This window comes from Vulpes vulpes, chromosome 2, assembly GCF_048418805.1.
Source record: "Vulpes vulpes isolate BD-2025 chromosome 2, VulVul3, whole genome shotgun sequence".
In the NCBI taxonomy this organism is placed as follows: Eukaryota; Metazoa; Chordata; class Mammalia; order Carnivora; family Canidae; genus Vulpes; species Vulpes vulpes.
Window position 1 is genome coordinate 31730171 of NC_132781.1, and position 26684 is coordinate 31756854.

At 48.6% G+C, this 26684-nt stretch overlaps 1 protein-coding gene across 4 annotated transcripts in view; it reads left to right on the forward strand.

The window, feature by feature from the left end:
- AKAP1 (A-kinase anchoring protein 1) overlaps positions 1–19505 on the forward strand; it is a 37101-nt gene extending 17596 nt beyond the window's left edge. For all 4 annotated transcript variants that reach the window (XM_072747541.1, XM_072747540.1, XM_072747542.1 and 1 more), the window contains 10 exons: positions 2061–3738; positions 6269–6402; positions 8060–8186; positions 8772–8899; positions 10670–10847; positions 12274–12424; positions 12856–12923; positions 14242–14315; positions 14550–14612; positions 15172–19505. In XM_072747541.1, the coding sequence (XP_072603642.1) occupies positions 2085–3738; positions 6269–6402; positions 8060–8186; positions 8772–8899; positions 10670–10847; positions 12274–12424; positions 12856–12923; positions 14242–14315; positions 14550–14612; positions 15172–15246 (2652 nt within the window). In that variant the 5' untranslated portion in view covers positions 2061–2084 and the 3' untranslated portion in view covers positions 15247–19505. The remainder of the gene's footprint in view (positions 1–2060; positions 3739–6268; positions 6403–8059; positions 8187–8771; positions 8900–10669; positions 10848–12273; positions 12425–12855; positions 12924–14241; positions 14316–14549; positions 14613–15171) is intronic.
- Positions 19506–26684: the final 7179 nt, after the last annotated feature.

Sequence of the window (26684 nt, forward strand, 5' to 3'; positions counted from 1 at the left end):
ATCCTGAGATCGAGACCTGAGCTGAGATTGAACAGAACGTTTAATTGACTGAGTCACCCAGATGACCTTGAGCTATTTTAACCTTGCTGTTGGCAATACATTCCAGACCACGTGGTTGAGGATTTAGTGATACAAAGGGAGAGCATCTAGTGAGGTTCTTTGAATCTGAAGTTGTAAGGAGAGTCATCATCATCATCGAAGTTTCTGCCTAGAGGGATTGATAGGATCTTCTGAGCCTGGCCACTGCTTAGCTGTGCTTTATATTTTCCAATCCCACGGATTCACTTTCAAAGATTAGCAAGAAGGTTTATGGCTTTCTCTACGCCCTCACATTGGAGCAGAATATGTTTTCCAGTGTTCCTTTACTAACTGTAATGTGTTTGTGAATCTCCTGGGGGTCTTGTTAAAATGCAGCTTGTGATTTAGTAGATCTGGGCTGGGGCTGTATTTTGAGCAGATTCCCAGGTGATGCTTAGTGCTTCTGGTTCATAGACTGCTCCTTGAGAAGCAGAGTCCTAGAGCAGTGATTCTCAGTGGAGGCACAAATCCAAAGTAAGCACAATAAAGCACAAACCCAAATTAAGGTATAATTCACCTTATCAGTGGAGGATTTTTGGTTTTAGGAAGATGTGATTTTTTTCAGACAATAAAATTCACTGGCATGGGAGGTACTGAATTATAAGCATTCTAAAATAAGTCTGTCACATACCTCTAAAGAGAGCTAACCCAGCTTTGCATAGCACCTAGTACATATCTTGTACCAACCATCCTTTATGAGCTGTGTCCCCATCTTATGATGAAGAAAACTGAGATTCTTCTCTCCTTTACGTGTCAACTACCTTCTTCTGGCCCTTTATCATTTCTCCTGGCCTGAATCCAATTGACTGAGGTATCCACGTCTGTGTCTCTAGATATGCTGTTCATCCTACTCCCAGGATCAACTAGTAACAAGTTTGGTGTGTGTGCTGTGCAAACCTCTGATGGTTCCCTGTTGCCTACTGGATGAAGTTCAGACTCCACGATGAGGCCCCAGAACCCTCACTGAGTCCACTAAACCGCTTGCTTCTTCAGGCATGACCTGTATCATCTTGCCACTGTATATTATTTTGCTGGTCTCTCACCCTGGAGCATCCCCCTCATCCTTTTGAAATCTTACTCCTTGGGATGCCTAGGTGGCTCAATGGTTGAGCATCTGTCTTTGCCTCAGGGCATGATCCCGGGGTTCTGGGATCCAGTCCCGCATTGGGCTCCCTGTGAGGAGCCTGCTTCTCCCTCTGCCTATGTCTTGTCTCCCTCTCTGTCTCTCAGATTAAATAAAATAAAATAAAATAAAATAAAATAAAATAAAATAAAATAAAATAAAATAAAGAAATCTTACTCCTCCTTTGTTCCATCACTCTCTTGCTGCATTACTGTTTCATTGACTCATGATTTTGTGGGTAATGTGAGGGACATATATACATGTGGTTTCACGGGTACTTAAAAATACTCCAATGTTGGGGCACCTCGGTAGTTCAGTCCGTTAAGCGTCTGACTTGATTTTGGCTCAGGTCATGATCTCATGGTTGTGAGATTGAGCTCCACTTTGGGCTCTGTACTCAGCAGGGAGTCTGGTTGAGATTCTCTCTCCCTCTCTTCTCCCCTGCAAGCTTACTCACTTTCTCTTTCAAAAAAAATAAAAATACTCCAAAGTCACCTAAATAGATAACTGTTCTGGGAGTTTAGAAAACTAAAACACCAAACACATGATCCCCTTGGGGGAACATGGAATTTGGCATTGAGAAGTGATGAAGGAAGGGATTTGGGTCTAAGAGAAGGCTCATCTTGTTTCAAGGAAGTATGCATGGACAAGGGAGCAGAAATGGGTGTATCTCCCTGCCCACTCACCTCTAGTGGATCACGCTGTGCTTATGAGCAGGGGGGAGGGATGCACCTTACAGGGAAAGGGGAGGGAGAACAGCTGGTTATCTTCTTGTGCAGTGATATCAGGATCCCCATACTTGGCTCTCATAGCATCTCTCTCTCTCTCTCTCTCTCTCTCTCTCTCTCCTCCTCTCCAGGTATAATTTCTTCAGGCCTCCAGGATGGCCATCCAGTTCCGTTCACTTTTCCCCTTGGCATTGCCTGGAATGCTGGCAGTCCTTGGCTGGTGGTGGTTTTTTTCTCGTAAAAAGCATGTTAGCAGTCAGGACAGACAGGTGGAGGCCAGCGCTGTGGAGCTGAGGGCTAGCCATGCCATCAAAGAGCCACTCTCCATGGAGGATCCCTGTCCTGCAGTAGTAGCAACGTCCCCCAGCATCATACTGTCTGCAGAAAAGGAGCCATCTACTGTGAGCAAGCCTCCCATGGAGCCCCCAGCCATGCTGCGGCCACATTTAACCTGTCGCAGGTCAGAGTCCTCAGGCAGCCTTCCTAACACCACAGACCCAAGATTTCGACCAGGAGGAACACTCAGAGATGACAGCGCAAAGGTGGAACTAGCCCTGACGGGTGATGAAGCCAGGTCCATCCCTCTGGAGTGTCCCCTTCCAGCCCCAAAGGGTGTTCCTTTCCCCCACGAAGCGGCTGAGGTGTGCAAGCAAGAGTCCCCATTCAATGGGACAGGAGGACTGAGCTGGCAGGGCCAAGCTGCAGCCCTCCAAGAGAAGCCAAGAGAAACAAATGGAGCTGAAGGCACTGGTGATGCAGTGTTAGGAGAAAACGTGCTGGAAGAGGGTGTGTTGTTCCAGGAGCATGACTCTGAATCGGAGATCAGCAAGGCGCCTAGCCCAGCTCCCTTGGGAGGAGCAGGGGAGAAGGGGAAGGGCAGCCCACCACAGGTGGAGGAGGATGCAGCGGGGAAGCTGCTGAGCAGCCTCATCGAATCGGCTCACACAGAGCTGATGGAGAATGATGAGCTGCTGGCACCTCGGGTCAGCAGCAGAGCCTGCGATGCAGACAGCATGGGAGAGCTGGGCAAAGAGGAGGTTGTGGAGCAAGATGAGAAGATTGAGCAGGCTGCTTACCAGATCATCTCTAGAGTGATCTTGGAGGCAACTGAAGAGGTGCTGGCCACCACCATGGGCAGGATTGCAGGTCGGGTGCATCAGGCTTCAGCTGGTCAATTGCAAGGGCAGAAGGAGGAGAGCTGTGTGCCAGTCTGCCAGAAAACTGCCCTGGGGCAAGATGCTGCTGAGCCCACTCCAGCCACTGTGGAGGTAGTGGAGGCAGTGAAGGTGGCGGAGACAGTGACGGAGGCAGTGGCAGAGGCGGTGGCGATCTCTGGCCAGTCAGACCCTGCCCTCCCCTTGCCAGACCTGCCCACAGAGGACCTGCCATCACCAAAGACCTACATGAGCTGCCTGAGCAGCCCTTTGTCCAGCCCCACTAAGGATAGGAAGCCAAAGAACTCTGCACACCACATCTCCCTGGCCCCCAGCCCGTCGCCAGCTCTGCCTCAGGGAGAGTCTCCAGATGAAGCAAGTGTCCTGGTGGGAAATGCTGGATGCATCACCTGTACTTCTGACAACAGCCAGGATGTCCCTTCAGTGGCCTCTGAGCAGTGCTCAGATTCCGTCAGCACTTCGGGGCTTGAAGACTTGTGTACAGACACCAACTCAAGCCCCAGGGGCCAGACCATTTCCCCACCGCTGCCAGAAAGTACTGTGCCCTTCAGCAATGGGGTACTGAAGGGGGAGCTATCAGACTTGGGGAATGAGGATGGATGGACCGTGGAAGCAGAAGCAGATCATTCGGGAGGTAGGAGGGTCTTGGATGTTCCTCACTTAGAGGACGGGGTGGGGGTGCTCCCTTTGTATGCTGGGCAAAGGCTGCTGGTCTGCCCCTCCCTCTGCTCCTTCTGCAGTAGTAATGCTCTTCAACTCCGTGTCCCTGCTGGCCTGTAGAAAGTCGGGGCACAGCATAAGACTGGTGGGTAACTGAGAAGTTAGGCTGTCCTGAACCCGCAGAGCCACGGGAGCTGTAAATTGGTTTGGCAGCCAGGACCCTCCCCAGTCCTCCTGAAGGAGCCAGCTCAATGTTGGGTTTGTCGACTAACCTCAGTGTGAGCCTCTTTTTCTCTCTCAAACCACCTCTTGAAGGTTTTTGTAATGGAGAGGCTTCCTTAGCTTTAATTCCCAAGTACCAAGAATGGGTGTGAACTTTTTTTTTTAATGGTTTATTTCCTTTTAATCATGTGCTTGTTCCCATGTCTTCACCTGCCTTCTTCTCCAGAAGCTCTTACCGGGTAAGTGCCCAGAGAGCGGCCACAACCTTGACACTTGAGGGAGGCTCTCGCCCTCCTGCCTTGTTGCCGCCACTATTCCTCCGCAGAGGGCCTCCGCCATTTCCTTTCTGTGAGCTGCAGTTCCATCCCCAGGAAAGAGGGGCACTTCGGTAATGAAGTGTCCACTGGGGTTTTCGGGTGCTGACCCCAGCATAGACAGTTCAGACCGCTAATGGACAGGTCAGCAACTCCTGTCCCTGGTTTCACAGCCACCCTGGGGTATTTTCCATTATCTCCTGCAGAGAGGCCATGAATTCCCTGTGGGGGTCTCTGACTTGTGTGTCCTGGAGCCATGCTCTACCATCTCCACTCCAGGAAGGCAGGGAGTCTTTATGGGGAATTTTACTTCTTTCAGTAGCATCTAGTGTGTTTCACACACCACATTTTGTCACCTCCAAGATGGCTGTCGGGTTGATTAAGAAGACATCACTGATTTCTGTACCTCTAAGTGAAAGAGAACTCGTTATTTGATTGTGATCATAGAAGGCCAGAGCGTATAAGATGCATCCAAATTTCAGGGATGTTAAAATGTGTGTGTGCTTTTTTTTAAAAAAAATCTTAAAGTGGGTAAACAAATATTTTCCTAAGAATAAAGGAGTTTCTCTTTATCCACTGGCCCTAAGCTGAATTAACAGACCCATTAGAGCTGTGTCATGCCACCTCTAGATTGGTTGTGGTAGCTACTCAGGTGTGGTGAAGGCCTTGAGTTGAGGCCTCGCGGAAGAGAAGGCTATGACCGTGGGGAGGTACAGGAACAAGAGATGGGAGCGTGGCATACCACTCACTTGGCCCTCAGTTGGGCAAAGCATAAGCTCCCACCTCCCTGGCATCTGATGTACCTGACCATGCACAGCCCTATCTGGTGCCTAGGGGGCCCACTGAGGAAGCTGGCCTGTGAGCACAGACTGCTAGAGTGCTGTGTGGTCTGAGCCACCTCTGGGTGTCCCTGGAGTGGTCCGTATCAGCCAGGCCTGTTCTGTCCAGGAGAGGCTGGGGCCCCTGATGTTGAGGGACAAGGTCACTCTCAAGGTGACTTGTCCTTATCTGGGGACAGAATCTCTTAAGCCTTACTGTGCATCCAGACAGTACATGCGTTGCTTGGCAAAGGATTATGTCCAGAGTTTGGAGAAACCATGTGCATAATAACCTAAGTAGTAGAATCTTGGGAGCAATCTATTTCTGGTAGTTAAGTCCTCCATATTTAAGCCAGAGGCCTTTCTCTTAAGCTGGTCTGGATCCCTGTTTTTCTGGGATAGCCTCTCTGGCACACTCTTGAGCAAGAGAGCAGCAGACCACATTGATGCCAGGGGCCTGCTTCCTGCTCTGTCTGTTGTCTGGGGCATGAACATCAGCCCAGTCTTGGGACCAAGGGGTAAAGATCCACCATGAGCCCAGAATGTTAAGAGTTGCACAAGTCAGGCCTAAGCAGAGGGAAAGGAGGACCTCCTTCCTTCATCTACTTCCAGTAGAGCCCCAGTGCAAGATGAGAATGGGTCCCTCAGACGAGCCAGCAAGGGAGGATTCTTCTAGCTCTGGTGGACTGAAGTTCACTGCCCATGGAGCCCAGGCCTAGGTCCCTTGGTCTGAGGGGCTGGCATAGGTGCTGGGGTGTGGACCCCTTGTGACTGGTTGGTCTCTGTGGAAGCCAGCACATATACAGCTTCTGGGACCATGTGGACTTGCTGGCCTGCTCCCCCACCCCGTGGACTCCCCTTCCCAGCTCACCACTTGTCTCTGCTCCAGCAGCTGTGGCTGGGTGTGGCTGCCAATTCAGCAAGTGGAGCTGTGAGTGACAGGCTAAAATTAGGTGTATCTACACCCCCAGTCCTCCTTTCATTGGGGTTGTTCTAACCCTTCTAGACTTCGGGTTGACAGTCACCTGCCAAGCTCGAGGAGGGGGTGTGGGGCGGGGGCCTCCTGGGAATGTGAGTTTGGAAGTTCTTCATTGTTGACTGCTCTTAGCTGGCCTCTGTGTGTCTGTGCATGCTGCTTCCACCCCTGCAGGCTCGGACGGGAACAGCATGGATTCAGTGGATGGCTGCTGTGGCCCCAGGAAGACTGACAGTTTCCAGAATGCCCAAGCAGCCTCTAGTCCTAAGAAGGTCGACCTCATCATCTGGGAGATTGAGGTGCCAAAGGTAAGGGCTGCAAGCTCCACACTCCTACAGGCCCAGGGTCATCGAACTTAAGGGAGAGGGAGACAGTAAACCTGAAGCTGCCCCCCGAGTGAGCCAGAGGCTGAAGGGAGCCGGAGTGTCACACCCTGCCAGGGCCCACAGAACTTCCTGCCAAGTGGAGTTCCCTCAGCTGCCTTCAGGAGGGACCTGTTCTCGTCCCCTTCAAACTCACACACAGGGTACTTACGCTCTCCCTGGGGCTTCCTCCTGTGTGCTGGGGCTCAGATCTGTTTGGAGATGCTAGCAAAAACCAGCCTGAGGACGTGGGCTAGGCGGGAGTCCCTTCACGGTTCTCTGCTCAAAGCTCTCCAGTGCAAAGTATATTTGATAATTGAGCACAGCATAAATCCATATTTCAGAGAGCTTGAAAAGTATAGAAACGTATGAGGAAAATAACAAGCTGCTCTAATCATACCCCCGGGAGTGGCTGTGAAGACTTGTGTTTCCTTCTCGTCTTGCACCCTGTGGTTTTTAAACAAAACTGAGATTATGTTGCTTTAATTAATGCTTTTAAATATTTAACAATTTAATTTTCCTGCATTATTCTTTTGAAAATATAATTTTAACTGCATTATTCATTGTGGGAATGTCCGGTTACTTCACCAGTCCCCAAATCCAGGGTACCAAAGTGTTTTCGAGCTTCTTGCTGTTCTAACTTAAAATTTATTAGCTCAATCTTGATGTTTATCGTGGGGGCTCAGAAATAATTGGCCAACTGAATTCTCCCAGGAACTTAGCTCCCTACCGCCGCCATGGAGACTTGGCTTGGTTTGAACTCTAGGTCAGGCAGGCTGCTTTGACCCTAGGGTGCTGACTCCCTTGGTGGTTCCCCCCTTGCCCTGTGACCCTGATAGCAGTCGTGCCTCCTCCTCCCTTAGTGGTTGCAAAGGGCACACACAGACAGCTCTAGGTACAGGGCGACCATGTCCCTGGTAGCTCTGCTGGTGTGCGGTTGTGTGGGATTGTCTCAGAGCTCGCCTTACATCATGGCTAAGTTGGGCTTCTTCTGTCTGCCTTGAGCTCTTGGCACGCTGGGCACTTCTACAAGCCTCGTGCTCTGAAGGCTCCGGCCCACTATCAATTGGCAGCAGAAGCCCAAGGGTTCTTTCTTCAACTTTTATTTTCAAATGGAGCCTTTTTATCTTTGAACCCGGATAGACTTGAAGAGGTCGGAGGAGTCGTAAATCGACCCTTGTGCTGTGGTGGAACCTCTCCTAGTGTAGATTTGGGAGGAGAAGATGCTGGCTTTGCAGCCTTCTGGATGTGGGCCAGGTTGTCGGGGAAGAAATGGGAACTGCTGAGTCCTGGAGCCAGCCAGACTGTGTAGTTCAGCCACTTAGCAGTGTGATATTGGGTGAGTTACTTAGCCTCTTTGAGCTTGTTAACCTCATCTGTAAAATGGTGATAAAGGTATCTGTTTCATAGCTAAGTGCTCGGAACAGTGCCTGGCAAATGAGTGCTGGTATGTTCACAGTTAATGATATATTTGAGCTTCACTTTGTTTTTTTTGTTTTTTTTTTTTTTTTGAGCTTCACTTTGTGTAAAAACAAAGGTAAGTCTTTGGGAACGTAGGGAATTGGTTTCCTATTAACACCCCAATCGTCTCTTTCTCTTTCAGCACTTAGTTGGTCGGCTAATTGGCAAGCAGGGGCGGTATGTGAGCTTTCTGAAGCAAACGTCTGGTGCCAAGATCTACATCTCCACCCTGCCTTACACCCAGAACATCCAGATCTGCCACATAGAAGGTCAGTGGCAGCTGTCCGCTTGGGTTTTGTTGTCTTCCCTGAAATGTAAGGCATTTGAATCTCAGTTATTCCCTTTTTTGGAATCTAAGTCTCTGAATAGAAACCTCTGCTCATCCCAGGTGAAGGGAACATGGTGGTGGTGGTGGGGGGGTCTTCCTTTAGCCTTCTTCTCCAGTTCAGCTACTTGAAGGAGCCTCCTCTCCCTCCCCCAGATCTTGTGGCCAGGAGAGCTGTGGGCACTCACATGGGCAGGCTGGGGTGGCCTGGATTTATGGTGCCCGCTGCCTCACACAATTCCTCACAGAGCAGAACATGATTCCCCTCCGGTTGGTGAGGGCTGGGCCTTTCCCATCAGCTAGCATCCTATTGCATTCAAAGCATGGACACAATAGCAGTGGTATCACTTGATAGGTTGGTGATTTCAGTCCTCTTTAGATAACCTTTCTTAAGGCAAAACTTAGCTTTTTGGCTCTGTAAAGATACCTTTGAACTCTAGGAAAGCTCCTGCGGGGTGGGGTGTGTGCATGGGTTTGGTTTTGCAGTTTGTCGTATTCACTGTGACTCTCCTGCCTCTACCCCATTTAGGCTCTCAGCATCATGTAGACAAGGCGCTGAACTTGATTGGAAAGAAGTTCAAGGAGCTGAACCTCACCAATATCTACGCTCCCCCACTGCCATCACTGGCACTGCCTTCTCTTCCAATGACTTCCTGGGTGAGCATGCACCTGGCGGACCAGACCAGACCTTTTTGTCTCCCTTTCATGCCAACCTGCCCCAAATTAGAAATCCCTGAGACCATGGGTCAGGAAGGCCAAGAGCTTGTTGATGCCTGTGACCCCTCCCCTCTAGCCTCCTGTAGTCAGTTTGCTTCTGCTTCTAGCCTGTGTTCTCTGTGGCTGGGCTTTGAGGCTGAAGTGCTGGTACAAAACCAGACATGCCTCTGTCCCCACTTGGCAAGGACCGTTCTTCTCGGGCTCAGCTGCCGTGACATCTTTTGTGTTTTCAAGGCATTTGCCTAGAAAGGAGTATAGTCTATCCAGGAGACTGGGTGTACCCAGACTGGTTTGGATCTCCTTAAAGCTGGTGATATGTCCGGAGTCACAGCCTTGGGGGCCTGGATGGGATTGTAGTGGGTCCTTATGTTCCTTACTCCTACTCGAGCTGGGTCTAATGGCTCTGGTGAAGGATTCCCTTCCCCTTCCTTCTCAAGGGAAGTATCTAGATTATAAAGGAGAAGAAATTCTCCCCACCCAGCCCTGGAAGCCAGGTGGCTCTTTTGGAGGTTGTTCCTGGAGCTTGGCAGGAGGAGGAAGCTTCTATCTTAGGGCCTCTGTGTGTTGGGGCCTATCGCTCAAGATCTTACAGCATCCTGCCAGCTCTATTTGAGCCTCATCTCCCAGGTAGAATTGTAGAGTTCTGTAGACCAGAGATGATGACTATACTTCACACATGGGCTGCTGCAAGAAAATTGTCTCCTTCGCTTTTGTTTGGGATGACTGACTTCTTGGTTCTGTATTATTCCACTCCCTCCAAAGATGCTTATGCTATGGCAGGAGGGATGAGTGTCCTTTTACTTCCCTCTGGATATTTGGGAACAGGCTGACCCCACTCTGTGCTTTACTTCTGAATCCTAGCATTTTTTTTCCCCAGCAGGCTTGGACCAGACCCATTCTTTAATTTTAAATAATTGAGCAGCTGGGATGGCTTCCTTCTCTTGTACTCTCTGTGGTTTGGTAGAACTGGAGAGGAGATCCCAGATGCCTTTCAACCAGCCACACCCCAGGGAGGGATGAAGGTCAGGAAGGTGGCACATCTTCCTGTGTCCAGAGTACCTAGATGTGGTCTGTAACTTGGCAACAGGAAAACTAGTGTCTAGGGACAAGTCTTTGATGTGGGCCTAGCCACTGAGAAAACCTACATTCCAAATCCAGAGTGGGAATGAGTTGGTAGGAGGTCTGGCGTGCAGAGAGGAAGAGATGGTGTCACGCAGACTATTGGGTTCTTGCTGGCAGGAGAACAGAGTAGTGGGGTCCTGTTGGACTTGCAGCTCCTGGAGTCAGCAGGCAGGGCCAAGGATGCTGGCTCAGGGGCCTGGGGCCCACCCACCTCTTATGCCCCAGTAACTTGTTCTCCGTGGCTCCCCATTCCCTTGCCTTCGTTGGGTGTTACAGACCCCTTGAGAGAGGGACCCTGCCCAGGCCCCTACACTACTTCCCCAGCTAGCTCCTCCCTGCCCAGCCTTGAGTTGAGGCCTCCTCTACAGGTTAGTGTGGGTATTGTAGGGTAAGGGCTGCTGAGCCACACTTTCCATGGCTGACATACTTTTCCTTGAATTTCTGCCGTTTGGGTGCCTTGTTGCTTTGGGATGCCATGCCCTTTACAAAGATGTGCCAGTTTAGAGACTTGCCCTGGGGCCTCAGGGTTTATCCAAACATAAGAGAAGGATTGCTGCAGTGCCTGCTGCCCCTCCCCTTTCTCTACAGCTCATGCTCCCTGATGGCATCACTGTGGAGGTGATTGTGGTCAACCAGGTCAACGCTGGGCACTTGTTCGTGCAGCAGCACACACATCCTACTTTCCATGCACTGCGTAGCCTGGATCAGCAGATGTACCTGTGCTACTCTCAGCCAGGAATCCCCACCTTGCCCACCCCAGTGGAAAGTAAGTGCTGCCCCAGGGTCACTGGGGAGCCTTGGGTTCTCAAGGGGAGGAGTTTTGGGGGTGACCTGTTCTGCCCTTGGTCTTGATCCAGGAGGAGGCCATTCTGGGATTCTTCATGGGAACAGCATCCCTAAGTTTTTGTCATCAGTGTGGAGTTACTCTGGGCTGAGTTTCCCAACTATCCCAATGGAAAAGGTCTTCCCATTGGCTGACAAGAGTCCCATGGAGTTAGAGTAGAGTTTTGACACATGAACTCAGATCCCAGCTCTGCAATTTATCTGTTGAATGGAGTGATGCCCATTGTTTCAGGAATAAGGGTTGGATTCTATGTGTGTTATATGTAAAGTCCTTGATCCAGATGATAGTTCTTGTTGAAGCTCCCTGAGAGCAATAGACCCCTGGGGTGGGGTGACTCACCTTCCTGCAACCAAGGAGAAAGCAGGCTCTGAAGTCAGGTGGCTTGCCCAGGTGATATAAGAGCAGGACCTGGGATCTAAACTTAGCTGTGCTCCTGAGTCTTCTTTGTCACTATTTCCTTATTGCCCTTGTTGGCAAGAATCCAATGTCAGAACATCTCTTCATCCACTCCTGTCAGGGACTCCTAACCTGGAGTGCCCTGATGGGCACCAAGGCTTTTAAGGAAACCTTTGAAGCTACCTGTGGCAGAAATAGGATTTAATTGTCAGTCTTTTAATGTTGCTTTGATCCAGCAGTGAAGACCAAACTTGGGATCTAAGAGGTGACTGAATCAGAGGCTCCCTTTAAGGGGCAAGGTCAGGACCCAGTGTGGTCAGCCATGTGTGCAGGTCTTCATGCTGTAGTTCCATCTGTCCTGGCTCTGTGGCCACAGGGCGAGTGACTGCTGGCACACTTGCTACCTGGTCGTGGCTGCCTGGGATACCTGTGCTCTTGGTGCCTTCCTGAAGCAAAGGCTAGAAGAGGCGAGTTTTAAGCCTGGGAGTCTTCTGACCGACTTCTGAGTCACCTCGGGCCAGAACAGGCTCTAGATAATAGGCCAACGAGATCTGCTGCACTCGGAGGTTCTTGATTGTTTCTGGGACTTTCCCTAGAGAATATAAGTCCCCATTCTCTAAGTTTGGGATTTTACTTGATTTCTTCTGATCCATCCTTGTCCATCTAAGGCTTTTGTAGGTTTCAAAGTAAATGGATCTGGAAGAGTGCTTTTTTGGTCTGGAGAGCTTTTGGGTAGTACACATGGGAGGCCAGATTTCCCATATCCAGATCCTTCCCTTAATACACTCTTGGGCTCCAGGGGAGCTTTGAAGACTCCTTGCTATTTCCTGGCCCTGTGGAGACACCGGCCCCTTGGAAGTGATGTGGGGAGGGTGGGTAGTGTTGACTGGGGTGACCCTTGGTGCCCTGCCCTATGCCAGGAGTATCCACACACTCTCTTCCTGACCTGCAGTAACGGTCATCTGCGCTGCCCCCGGCGTGGACGGTGCCTGGTGGCGAGCCCAAGTGGTGGCCTCCTATGAGGAGAGCAATGAAGTGGAGATACGCTATGTGGACTACGGTGGATATAAGAGAGTGAAAGTGGACGTGCTCCGGCAGATCCGGTGGGTCCACCCTCCTCAGACAAACACACACCCTGTGTACCTGGGGTGTGGGGTTCCTGCCTAGCTGGCTCAGTTCTACCAACCCTGGGACACAGGTTGACTCTTTCTTCTGGTGCCTACTCTGGTTTAGCAGAGTCTGATATAAACAGACCATGTTGCTCCTCCCAGCTAGAAAGGCCTCTTGTGGCAGAGGTGCCCCAAGAGCTTCTCTCTGGGAGCTTGATGGCAGACGCTCTGAGGTCAGGTTGCTACACAGGGAGGCCTGCGTTCAGGCATGCTGGGAGTTGCGGCCTGCTGTATAACATATATGCTTCTGCTTTGCCTCGTCTTGGGTTGTGGGAGGCTCACAGCGCTACATCACAAGGTAAATATGGGCTGAAGTGGAGTTGGCCTGTGAGTTCATAAACAGTGTTCCTCCCTTGCCTTTCTAGATCTGATTTTGTGACTCTGCCATTCCAGGGAGCAGAGGTCCTTCTGGACAGTGTGATGCCCTTGTCAGGTAACAGATGGGGCCTCTGGCATGGTGGGAACAGTGGTTGAGAGTAGGTCTCTCTCTTTGAGAGCCCTTATTTGCACTTGGAGGACATAGGCTAACACATATTGCTTGCCCCTGTCAAGAGTTTCTGATTGAACAGATTTGGGCTAGGGCCCGAGGACATGCATCTCTAACGAATACTTAGTGATGCCAGCAGCACCTTTCAGGGTGGACTTTATCCAGGCTGCCAGCCTTTGAGAGGTTTCTAACACAAGCAGTTTCTAAAACGTGTTCGAGACCCAGGGTCCTACCTAGCATCCATGGTGGAGGGCAGGCATGGGAGCCCACGGTACTGCTCGGCGGGGACTGCGGGGACTTTGCCGGTACTCACCTGTGTGGGATCTTACACTGACCCCATCCCCAGCGGGACTAGCATAGTGGTCCTAGGCAAGTTATTATCCTCACCTTCCCCCCAACCTTTTTTTGTTTTTTTTAACCCTCTGGGAAGTGGGATAGTATCTGTTCTTCAGGAGTTACATAACCCAGGAACTGATATGTGGATGGTGGTCAAGTTGCAGCTACCGGTGACCAGGATTTTTGTATCTGTAGGTGGTAGTGCGATCATCCCACACTCTTCTCTCTGGTCCACACCGGGAAATGCACTAGATGCCTTGAAGGCTGCCTGCATCCTGCCGGCCCAAGTGCTGGGCCATGGCCTCCTTCTGTTTTCTTCTTTTGCACTTGTCCAGTTCCCCTTCATTTCTCCACGGTCTATCCAAGCCCGCCGAAGCACTCCCTCCTCTGTCAGGCATTCCCCAGATCTTGGTGAACCTGTGTCTCCGTCCTTGTGTGTAACTACATAAGCTGATGCAGAGTGCCACCCCCATGCCCTGCCCTCTAGCAGGGGACTTGCCCACGCTGCGCTCTGTGGCCACTGCCTGGACCTGAGGCCAGCCTTTACCACTGGGCCATCCCCTTTTGTCTTTGTGTCCCCATCTAGAAAGTGGGGGGAACACCAGCATTTGTCAGCTGTCACTGCCTCAGTGGAACAAGATTCAGCCCTGTCAGCACCTAAATGTGGTGGTGGCATGTTCCCCTTGAAGGCAGAGTCCCTGTCCCTTCACTCTTGTCCCACAGCAGGTAGCATGTAGTGGAGACCCTGTGGGTGTATCTGCTTGGAGCCCCGTGGAGGCCTGGCCTCTGTACCTACTATATAGGTGGCTCTTGCAGGTGAAGCGGCATCTGAGACATCCGCTCGGAAAACCCCTGGAAACTGTGTGAGTGACAGGAATACTTTGCCTTGGTGAAAGCCTAAATGCTGCTTTTCTTTTTCCTTTTAAAGATGATGACCACTTTTCACCTGAAGCGGATGCAGCCATGAGCGAGATGACAGGAAACACAGCGCTGCTGGCTCAGGTGTGTGGGTGGGAGGCGGGCAGGCTGGACAGGACAGTGTCTGTCTGAGGAGCCTCCTGCCTGGCTTGTGCAGTGCCTCCCGGCCTCTCTTATCCAAGATCTTGGATTCTTGGGAACTGACCTTTGAATTGCTTTATCCTCTGTGGCTTGGGACCGGGGTTGGCCAGCAGTCTTTAAGGAGTGGTGCACGGGGTAGCTTTTAAACGTGCTTGCTTTCTTCTGTTGTTTTTCTAGGTGACAAGTTACAGTCCTACTGGCCTTCCTCTAATTCAGCTATGGAGTGTGGTTGGAAATGAAGTAAGTTCTGTTCTTTTCCTTCAAGTGACTGGCCAGCAGTCATAGATTTGAAGCTGACTCATCCATTATTTCCTCTTGAGCTAATCAGAGGATGTAACTATAGACCACTGCCCCCTTCCCTGCAGGGGATATTTAATTAAGTCCGGAGACATATTTTTGGTTGCCCCAGTTGAGGGTGGTGATGGTAAGCGGCATCACGTAGGTAGAGGCTGGGGAGTGCTGCTACACATCCCGCAGTGCCCCGCAACAAAATGTCAGTGGTCCTCCTGGACCTTAGCCAAACCTTTCGGGACCTTGTGTCTCCTGGGTTTTCCACCCCATTTCATGGTGTTAAAGCTTAGATTTCTTTAGTGTGCTGAAAAGTCTGCCCTCATGCCGATGGAACATTAAATCAATGCCCCTGTTGGCCTAGAAGAGTCCTGTCCCTCACCCCCTATTTCTCTTGGACCTATAGTGTGTGATGGTTATCTGAGACTGAGAGAGGGGAAAACCCACGTTGGCTTGACAACTGGCCCCGAGGTGCAGTGGGCAAAGCTCTCAAGGGAATTTTGTTTTCTAGGCGGTGTTGATAAACCGGTCGCTGGTGGAGCGAGGACTTGCTCAATGGGTAGACAGCTACTACGCGAGCCTCTGACCCCGTCCCCCACAGCCGCTTCTGGAGTCTTTTTGCACTGTTGAAATTGGGCTTGGCGCTGAGGCAAAGACGTTACATCAGAATAACAAGCGTTATCTTCCCCAGAAAGTCCTCTTTTTTTTTTTTCTTTTTTTTTTTCCTGCTGTAGTCATGTTGAGAAGTCTCCTCTCTGAGACAAGGAGGGAACCATGGGTTCTTTCAAAGCCATAGGATGGTGTTTAACAAGCCAGTCGATTTAGCCTGGTTCCAAGCCTTTAAAAAAAAAAAAAAAAAAAAAGTGAAACAGTCTCAACCAGGTTGTCCTTTACCACCCCTTCACCCCCATTCCCTTCTTTCTTCCCACCTCCTCCCCTCACTCAGAACCAAACCAACTGTAGCAGACGGGCCAAGAGATGTGTTGCCTGAGAGGGTTTCTTTTACTTTAAAATCTTTCTTCAGGGAGCAAGACATGAAATCACTAATTGGTATTGATTACTTGTACAGCTTACGTAAATGAATTTATGATGTTTAACCAGTTTTTATAAACTTCATCTAGGTCTCTAGAAGGCAGACTTTTTAATGCATCTGTAAATAATGAAGCAGTCATACCCCCGGCCTTGGTCTGTGGGGGAGGGGAACTGTTATCTTGCTAAGCCTGGTTGTAATTTGTAACCATTTTCTATATGTGCAAACTCTGTAAATATATGTTTAAAAAAATGTAATATTTTGTATAAGATACACTGGAGAACAAAGGGAACTCAAGATTTTTCCACACCCCACATCTTCTGTAAGCAGATGTTACTTCTGCAGAGCACAGCTGCCCCTGCCAGCTCCTCCTGTGGCTTTCTGAATACTGGACAGGGTATAAGGTATAGATTGTGAGCGGGGATTTTTTTTTTTTCCTGTACAAATTTGTTAAAAAAAAAAAAAAATCAACTCATTTGAATTACCTTACAGTGGTGTGTTTCTTTTTTCAGACTGGCTTCAGCATTGTGCCACATAAGAAAGTAACTTAAACTTCTATAAATCTTGAACTGTATACACTGTAGCTTTGAGTCCATTTCTTCCAGGGTGAGAGGGTTGGAATGGGGAGTGAGGAGGTGGTTGAGTGTGGTGGGCTGGAGGAGCCCATGGAAAGGAGCCCTGAGGGGGCCAGAGGGATCCATCTAAAGGAGCCCTGGGGCTCTTGGAAGATCAGCCAGAAATTTCCATCCAGCTTTTTCTTCTTCTTGCCCCACAAGGTGGCAGCCAAGCTTCCTCTGGCTTCCCCTAGTGAGTGTCTCAGATAGCCAGGCCTAAATTTATAGCCAGGCCTAAATTTAAATGAGCACTGGTTTCTACATTTCTTTTCTACATTCTCAATAGAACTTTGAATTAATGTCATCTGTTGCAGTAGTAGGAAGATTATACACCTACATGAGGAGCAGAATGAAATTGTTTGTTTTTTTTAAGATCTATTTATTTTAGAGCATGTGTGCCTAGGAGGGAGGGGCAGAGGAAGAGGGAGAGAAAAAATCTTAAGCAGACTCCCTGCTGAGCATGGAGCCCGACGTGGGGCTCCATCTCACCACCCTGAGATTATGACCTGAGTGGAAATCAAGAGGCTGACACTTGACCCACTGAGCCACCCAGGTGCTCCAGAATGAAGTTTTGATTTAATGGCCACTCCTCTTAAGGGCAAAGGTAGGCTCCGGCCCTTGGGCCTCTATGTCTCAGAGCTTTCCCACCCTCCAAGGGGGATTCCTTCACACTGAAGGAATCCTCCCACAGATCTGCAGCCACTCCCCCTGGCTGTGGGTAACAAGTGGTTAAGAGCCTGGGACTAGCTCATGGAACTAACCTCAAGGCAATGAAGTAAAATCACAGGAGTGTCCCCTGCTTGTATGGAGCTTGGCCCAAGGTGAGCTCTCATGTATTTGTAGTTGCAGGTCGTCTTTAATCCCAGCATTATATGGGTATGATGTGGGCCAGCTCGGGTTACAACCAGTCTCAGCTTTTTCTGTATAATTCTGCATCACTGGAGCAGACTGGGTATGTAGGAGCCTGTAAGTTAGTTTGGTGGCTAGTGGGGGACAGGGTGGTGGACAAGCAGAGACCAAGCCAAGTTGATCCAGACAAGACAAGGGCTTCCAATGAGATAGTCCCTAGGATGACAAGTGATGGGTCAGGATCCTTTGGACAAGGCCCCCAGGACTGGGAGATGGGGCAATGGGGATGAGGAGGTGGACTGCTCAGGGCTTATAGTCTTAGCCTTCAGGGATGGGTCCATTTAAGGAGGTTTTGGCATATGGGAGGAAAGGTTGAGTTTGGAGGTTCGTGAAGGGCATGTACTCTTTGAATTCACCCTTCTCAGATTACAGAGTTTGGAAAAAGTTGATTTTGACCATTTTGCTGATAATCTTGTTGCTCCTACAGAGGAGTGGATTTATAGAGGTCCTCCCTCCCCTGTTCTGGATGCTGGCCCTTTGAGCCAGTATATTTTAGATATGTCCTCTGAGGTAACATCCAGGGGACAGCTTAAGTATGACTTTGAAAACTCCTGGTGCTAGAGGGAGACTTGGTCACCTGCCCTGGGGTATGGGGGAGACAGGTGGCATGCTGGGTGCAGGAGGCTAGAGCTTCCAACTTGTTCTCCCTGTAGGTGTTTGTTTTTTTCTTTTCTCTTTTCTTTTCTTTTCTTTTCTTTTCTTTTCTTTTCTTTTCTTTTCTTTTCTTTTCTTTTTTCTTTTCTTTTCTTTTTCTTTTCTTTTCTTTTCTTTTCTTTTTTTTTTTTGTAGGTGTTTATTTCAACTGCTTCCCCCACTCCCACCCTCCTCCTGTCCTGAGGCCCTGCAGAGAGGGTGGCTGATCCCAGTGGGGTGTCAGCATGGAGGCTGGAGCCTGGGTTCCTGCTACACCTTGTGCAGCCCCAAGCATGCCGCTTAACCATCACAGGTTTAAGATAAATCCAGATGAGTGGCTGGAGTGATGGAGAGTTTACTGTGTCAGATAGTGTGCTGTTTTTCAGGGAATACTTGGTCTTCATGATGCCCCAGTGAGGCAGAGACTGACCCTGGAAATAGATGGTGACTTCATTTATGTTTTTTTTTTTTTTTTTAATATTTTATATATTTGACAGAGCACAGGCAGGGGGAGCGGCAGGCAAAGGGAGAGAGAGAAACAGGCTCCTTGCTGAGCAGAGAGCTCCCTGGGTTCATGACCTGAACCCAAGGCAGACACTTAACCCACTGAGCCACTCTGGTTGGTGCCCCAGATGGTGACTTTAGAAAGTGGTTTGCAGTTGGACACTCAAAGCCAGGCTGTTGCCCCAAGGCAGGTCCCAACCAAGGCTCCTCTGAAGCAATGTGAGAATTGATTATGCTTTGTTCCACACCCCCAGGTAAAAACGCTACAGTCATTAAATCATCAGCCTGCAGAAAAGTTTTACAACTTAGAATGGGAAAAACACCATGGCAGGAGGTGATCGATCATTTTGCTTATATGAGAAATTAAAATGTAATAAATATAAATAAATCCAGGAGTGACATGTAGCATCTAGGCTAGAGTGAACATTTTTAATCTTTGATGATCTAAAAAGGGAAAAGAATCTCCACTGGCAAATGTCATCAGTGATATGGACAGAGAATAGAATATCTGGATTGTTTCTAGACCAACAGTGTCCAGGAGAAACGTGAGCCACGTGCATAATTTAAAATTTTCTAGGAGCCTCAATAGAAAAGATAAAACCAAGTGAAATTTTAATAGTTTGTTGAACCCAACATTTTAACATGTAATACACATTAGAAATATCAATGAGATTTTATAGTACTTTCACACCAAGTGTTGGGAATCCTGTGTGTATATTTTACCCTTCCAGCTGTCTTTTCTCAGCTAACTATGGCTCAGGAGCTCAGTAGCCGCAGTGACTGCCATGTTGGGTACCGGACTGTCCCACTGATCACCGTCACACCCATACTGATCGCCTTATGTTTATATTTGTCCTTATCTGATTCGAGAAGTTCTAGGTTCTTTTGCACATTTATTTTTCCAGATGACCTTTAGCATGATTTTTTTTTTTGAAAGGCAATCATGGTGAATGTTTTACCGACATTTGGAAAAAGTAATGCATGTTGGTTTGTTATAAAGCTTTATGTAATATATTAAATTGAGCTTGTAAATTATTGCTATTTAGTTTTTCTTTCTTGCCCTCTCCCATCACCACCACCCCCCCCCCCCCTTTTTTTTTTGGTCTGTACTTTCCATTCCCAAGAAAAGTGCATTAAAAGATTTTGGTATTGTCACATTTTTCTGTCCTTCTTAACTAGAAAATTCTTGTGTTTTTCTTTAAAGATTTTATTTATTTACTCATGAGAGACACAGAGGCAGAGACATAGGCAGAGGGAGAAGCAGGCTCCCTCCAGGGAGCCTGATGCAGGACTCGATCCCAGGACTCCAGGATCACAACCTGAACCAAAGGCAGATGCTCAACCACTGAGGCACCCAGGTGCCCCGTTAACTGGAAACTTCTGAAAGAAGCTCATGGGAGATATTTTCTCATCAATGTCAAGTATCTGTGGTATTCTGTTTGGTGCTTTTTGTTTTAAATTTTATTTATTTCTTTGTTATTTAATGAAGTGAGTGGATGGCTTATAAACAGCACACTACTAGAATTTAAAAAATTTTTTCAGTGACATCTAAGAAGTCAGTAGGTGAATCTGATTTCATTGTGGTCACTGTGGTAATATTTGCCATTTAGTTCATTTTTCTGTTCTTTTCTGATTGTTTTGGGTTTTGTTTTGCTTTTGCTTTTCTCATTTGCTTGATCAGAATTTTTCCCTGTAGTAAATTTAGCATTTATTTTTATTTTATTTTTTTTAAAGATTTTATTTGATAGAACAGAGAGCACAAGTGGGGATGGGAACAGGAGAGGGAGAGAGAGAAGGAGAAGCAAACTCCGAGCTGAGCAGGGAGCCCGATGCAGGGCTTGATTCCAGGACCCTGAGATCATGACCTGAGCCGAAGGCAGACGCTTAACCGACTGAGCCACCCAGGTGCCCCTAAATTTAGCATTTAATATCGTGTTTGTGTTATCAGTGGATATCAGTTATTCGCCAGTAACTTTGAATTTATATTGCTCTTAATATCATGTAGTTAGGCCTTCTTTCCCCTCCAAAGAGAAACTCAGCAGAAAGATTTCTGCCTTTCTTCCTACAAGTGTGCATGCCACACTTGGGTTTTGGTAGGGTTAGTTAGAATCCAGTTCAGAACTCCAAACTTTTTTCACATATGCCTCTATCTCAAGAGTTTTAGAATGGTGGTGTTAAGCTTCAGTCACGTTACCAGGAAACATTTTGGCCCAACTTTGTTTCGCCGGCTTTACTGCTCCTACTATTTTTTACATAGCTGTTCCCGAGGTCTTTATTTGGATTCACTTTTGTCTGGAGTATTATTTTTGACATTTTTTGGTTTTCAGAACACCTTGTACATCTGAACATTTCTGTCTTTTTGTCCTGACAACACCAACAGTTATTAGGCTGAGCATCTCTGCTGGAGTGCAGGTCTCCTGGCCAAAAATTCTGTCCTCCCTCCCTGCAGTTAGGATTGTGCATCCTCGTGCTTTTGCGCTCAGGCATGGTCAGTGAAAGGGAGATAGAGGCAGTGCATGTCCCAAGGCAGACTCACTTGTCACTCCCAGTGATGGCTGTGTTGCAGGTGGAGCCTAGTCCATGTAACCGGGTCCCCGCATGAAGACGATGTCACAGAACAGAGATGCAGGCAATCCCCCATGGATGTTGGTGTGCAAAGCAACTCTGTCATCAGTCACCCGAGGTTGAGACTGCGTGTTATCTGCAGCCTGTCCTCACCTGTCCTAGCCTGTCCTGATCAATGGTCCCTCCTGCTGGGTCCCCGACCTTTCCTCTGAGGACTCAGAGCTCTGACCATGGGGCTTGGACCATGTTTCTGGCCCTCTCTATCCCCATCCCCCATCCATAAAACGTGGGGGTGAATTAGATCAACACAGAGGTACTTGACAGCTTTGCCTTTAGACTGATTTGTCTCGTAAATAAGAGCCTTCCTGAAGATTCTGTTAATGAGGCTGACTTACTTTGTATTTTTACAAAGCAAATTATCCAGGTGAGATCTTGGCTGTTTGTTGCTAGAAATAGGCCCGGCTGACATCTGGTCGGACAGATGCCATTTAAGAAGCCCTGGAAGGCCCCGGAAGGCAGACACCTCCTACCTCAACCCGAGATGGATTTCTTGCCTTTCTCCAGCTTGCTTGGCTTGGTGACAGGCAGGAGCTCTGTCAGGTTCCACTGATGTCTTTCTCTCCATTGAGTGCCTGCTGTATGCCAAGCATCCCACTGGGGCGCTGCCAGGATGAGACAGACACTGGCTATTAGGAAGCATCTCTCCCCGGGGAGGTGGGCTCAGTGACCTCTACACAGATGGTGCTTTCCCGTGGAGGTGCCTTCCCTCACTTCTTTAGGGGCTCCCAGCAACCACTGGTGAGGTGGGAAACAGGCTTCAAATCAGTAGAGCCAGGACAGGGACCGAGCCTTCCAGACTCCAGGCTCTGCTCTAACCTGCGTGCGAAGCCTCTGCTGCTCCTTGTGGTGGCCAAAGGAGCCGTGTTGCCAGGAAGGATGAGTGAGGCTAGCATTCCTGTGTTTCTGGGAGGGCTCCTTGCAGAGGATGGCACCTTGAAGGAAGAGAAGGCCGAGGAAAGAGGTGAAAGTGGTGGGGGGCGACTGCATAGCGAGGGCCACCATCCTTCCCCAAGATGGGGCCTGTCCTTTAGCTCTGGCTCGTGGACACTTGGAGAAAGAGATGGTAAGAGGCACATCTTCACAGGAGGCTGCTGCAAATCCATCATGCATGGGAGTCCTATCTTTGTGTTTTTCATTTTTTGTAAATAGGTGATACACACAATTCATGATTCCAAAGATATCTAAAGATCACCAGTGAGAGGTGTCTCCTTGCTGTGTCCTCCAGGCCTCCACGTTTCCTCTCTAGGGGAGATGATTTAGTTTCTCGTGTTTTCTAAAAGATGGCCCATCCCTCACACACAAATGACAGTAGAATGTCAGCCTCCAGCCACAAACCAGATCTGTGTTAGTAACTAGTTTTATTGGTCCACAGCCACAGGCATTGGTTTGCATATTGTCCATTGTGCTACAACCATGAACATGAGGACCTGCCTAGAGACCATATGTTCTGCAAGGTCAAAAATACCTAGTCCTTTTCAGAAAAAGTCTGCCGACCTCCCCACTGTAAACACTCCTGCATATTTCCCCTATTTAATCAAACTTAAATGTGGCCTTAGTATTTCCTGCCTCTTTTCCAACCTTTAGCCTTTGAGAATCACAGTTTTCAGGGTCCCTGAGGTTCCCTGCGGTGGGCAGCTCTGTGTCTTGTAGACCTACTCCTGGTAGAAACCTTGTTCTTGGTAGGGTGACCCAGCACAAACCCTCCACTCACATAGGGTGGGCACAGAACCCGGGGTCGACCAGGAAGACCCTCTTTGGGTAGCAAAGTGTGGTCTGCAATCCCAGAGTGCCTGCTGGCAGCACTTGGGAGAAGAATCCCAATCCCCATCGGACTGAACCCACATCTTCCTTTTAATGAGACTCCCAGGGGATTTATGTGCTCATGCAAGTTTGAGAAGCTCTGTTCTAGGGCAGTAGTGTCCAACTCTGGCTGCATACTGGAATCGCTTCTAAAACTACCAGTGTCTGGGACCCATTCTCAGAGATGCAGATTGCATTGGTCTGGGCTGCAGCCTGGGCATTGAGATATGTTTGGTAAAATTATTACCTTTGGAGTATGGTACATAAAGTGCACAATTTTTGGGACACCAGGGTGGCTCAGTGGTTGAGTATCTGCCTTTGGCTCAGGTCGTGATCCTGGGGTCCTGGGATCGAGTTCCACATCAGGGTCCCCGCAGGGAGCCTGCTTCTCACTCTGCCTATGTCTCTGCCTCTCTCTGTGTCTCTCATGAATAAATAAAATCTTTAAAAAAAAAACAAAGTGCACAATTCTTGAGGGTAGAGCATGATGCACTTAACATAGATACACCTGGGTAAATGTAGGCAGATGAAGATGGACATTTCGAGGACTCCAGGAGTTCGTCTCATACCCTTTGCCCTTTCCTGGCCATCATCCTCTCCCCAAATGACCATTATTCTTTTACTATGGTAAGATTAGCTTTGCCTATTCTGGAACTTTGGATGAATGGAATCACCCAGCAAGTACTTTTGCATCATGCTGCTTCCACTCGCTGTGAGTTCTGAGAAGCTATGTGTCTTCTGCTGCATGTAATGAATAAAGCTGCTATGACTCATTTTGGGGTTTTGGTGGATGTATATATTCATTTGTCCTGGGCCTGTACCCAGGAGGAGGATTGCTGGGCCATAAGGTGGGAATATGTTTAACTTCCATAGTTATTTGCACATTGGGGTTTTTAAAAGCTCACCAGGAGGGGCCCTGGCTGGCTCAGTCTGTAGAGTATGCAACTCTTGATACCAGGGTCATAAGTTTGAGCCTCATGATGGGTGTAGAGATTACTTAAATAATTTTTTAAAAAACTAAAATCTTTGGGCCTCCTGGGTGGCTCAGTGGTTGAGTGTCTGCCTTTAGCTCAGGTTGTGATCCCAGGGTCCTGAGATGGATTCCTGCATCAAGCTTCCTGCAGGGAGCCTGCTTCTCCCTCTGCCTGTGTTTCTGCCTCTCTCTGTGTCTTTCATGAATAAATAATTTAAAAAAAAAAAAAGTAAAATCCTAAAAAGAAAAAGCTCACCAGGTGACTCTGATGTGCTTCTGGGACTGAGAATCCTGCTCCCGAAAGACAGCGCCGCACTCTGTCCTTCTGGGTGGTGTCCTGTTGCTTTGCCCAGTGGCCTTCCAGGTAATCCCCAATCCATTTCTGTTGCTTGCCACTATGAATCCTATCTAACCAGATGTGTGGTTCCAGGCCAATCCCACCCCCGAATCCACTTTGTCGTGTTGGTTGGATTCAGTCCAATCAGTTCAGGAGCTGAGCTCCGGCTTTCCACTAGGCTTTTCCTTCTGCATCCTCTGGGCCCTCTGGACATGTGGCCATGGTGGTGGCAGTGGACGATCCTAGCATTGTCTCTATCTTGAGATCACTAAGAGGGCTGGCATGAAATGACTGGCATGAAGCATGAAAAGCACTTAGCACGGGGCCTGGTGGGACGTGGAATGTATTCAATAAATGATGCCTAAATGCAGATCGTAGAACATTTCCATCCGCTCCAAGTTTTATCACATCGAGAGTGGTCCTGTCCAACATGGTAGTCCCTGGCCATGTGTGGCTGTGGAGCACTTGAAGCACGAGTTGTCCTGATGGAGATGTGTTGTAAGTGTAAACTATGCACCTTGTGAGAAAAAGTATGATTAAAGGAAAAGAATGAAATATTTTGGTTATGGGGTTAAATAAGATATGATCAGTTACATGTGTGCCTTTGCTTTTTAAGAGGTGGCTGGTGGATGTGTGCACATCGCTGATGGCTCCTGTCAGTGGCAGGGCAGCCCTGGGTAGAGGAACGCCATTAGAGGAGGTCACAGTCTTTCAGATGTTTCTCAATTTGGGGCTCAGGCCATTTGCTTCAGGGCTTACCTGGAATGCTTGTTAAAAATGCAAATTGCTGAGCCCTACCCAGAAAGTCTTAATGGGACTGGGAATCTGCATTTTCAATTAACTCCATAGCTAAACTCATGCTCTCTTAATTTTGAACTCTAGGGCAGCCCCGGTGGCCCAGCAGTTTAGCGCCGCCTTCAGCTCAGGGCGTGATCCTGGGGATCAAGGATCTAGTCCCACGTCGGGCTCCCTGCATGGAGCCTGCTTCTCCCTCTGCCTGTGTCTCTGCCTCTCTCTCTCTGTGTCTGTCATGAACAAATAAATAAAATCTTAAAAAATAATAATAAAAATAAATTTGAACTCTACTGCTCCTAGAACCTGGAGCAGTTTTGTTTCCCTCTTAAAAGGTACGCTCCTTTGCTACAGGTTGGGACATGATGAAACTCTCATTTCCTACCTTGACTTGGCTGCCAGGAGTGTTCAGGACCAAGTTTGGGGGTAAATTAGGGTTTAAGTATTGTGTGACCTAGCTGGCTGTTTTGCTGTCTGCCAAGTGTGCGAGGGTTGTCATGCCTTTGGTTAGCAGTATTCGGAAAACGAACACCAAAGTCTGTTTGCGCTGTCAGTTCTGGCCTCAAAAGGTTTCAATCTCATTTCTGCCCTGTGGTTGTTCCAAGGATGAAGAGAGACCATTTCATTTTAATAAAAAGCTTAACAAAGACCTAGGGATAAACCCTCTGCTAAAAGTGAATACACTCCACTCAAGCCGCGACGTTCTTGCTGCGTGGGGAGGGGTGAATTTCAGGGTCTTGCCATTTGCTGGGCACAGATCGCTGCCACTGTGGCCTCGGACCACTAGATGGCGCCACAGCACAAGTTTCTGGAAGGATCTCCTCCCTACAACTGCTTCCACCAGTTCTCCAAGTATGGTCTCATTCTCAGAACTTACCAGAAATGCAAATTTTCAATACCTACCTCAACCTACTGAATCAGAAACTGTTTAAACACGCCATCCAGGTGGCTCTGGTGCACACTGATGTTTGAAATCACTGTCCTAGAATTGACCTTGGAGTAGCTTGGGTAGATGTAAGTAGGAAGTAGGATGGAGGCTTGCTAGAGGGGGGTGGGAGTAAGGTGGGATAGGGGGCTGCAGAGGCAGGGGGATAGTGAAGGTGCCTGTCGCAGGAGGCACTTGGGTGGCTCAATGGTTGAGGATCTGCCTTCAGCTCAGGGCATGACCCCAGGGTCCTGGGACCAAGTTCCACCTCGGGCTCCCTGCATGGAGCCTGCTTCTCCCTCTGCCTGTGTCTCTGCCTCTCTCTTTGTGTCTCTCATGAACAAATAAATAGTCTTTAAAAAAAAAAAGATACCTATCACAGGAACAACTCCAGATTGTCCGAATTTGGGCAGGGCTTGTACAAATCGGGGAGCAGTTAAGGGACAAGAGACTGGGTGGACAATTTATATTTCTTTTAAGGTAAGGCCTGTCAAACAGTGTCATTTGGATGGAGAAAATAGGGGGTCGTTGGGTATGGAAGGCCAGCACCAGGAACAGAAAAAGCCAGCCTCTGTCCCCACTATGGTTATTGATCTCTGCCCATTCTGAAATTCCACCAAAGCACCACTGTGCTTATGTACTAAAACCTTGCAACCCTCCCAGGACAGTCCAGGAAAATGGATGTTCAGAAATCAAAAGGAGCTCGAGAGTAGATGGAAAAAATCACTAGTGAATTAAAATCTGATTTCTATCTTTCCAATCCTATCTGTATCCTAAGGGGAGTCCAGTGCCAGAATGAATTTTCTATCTTTTTTTTCTTGACCCAGACAAAAATTTCTTTTGCAGGTGGCTACTGAGCCTTCAAAGGGGCAATGCATCATG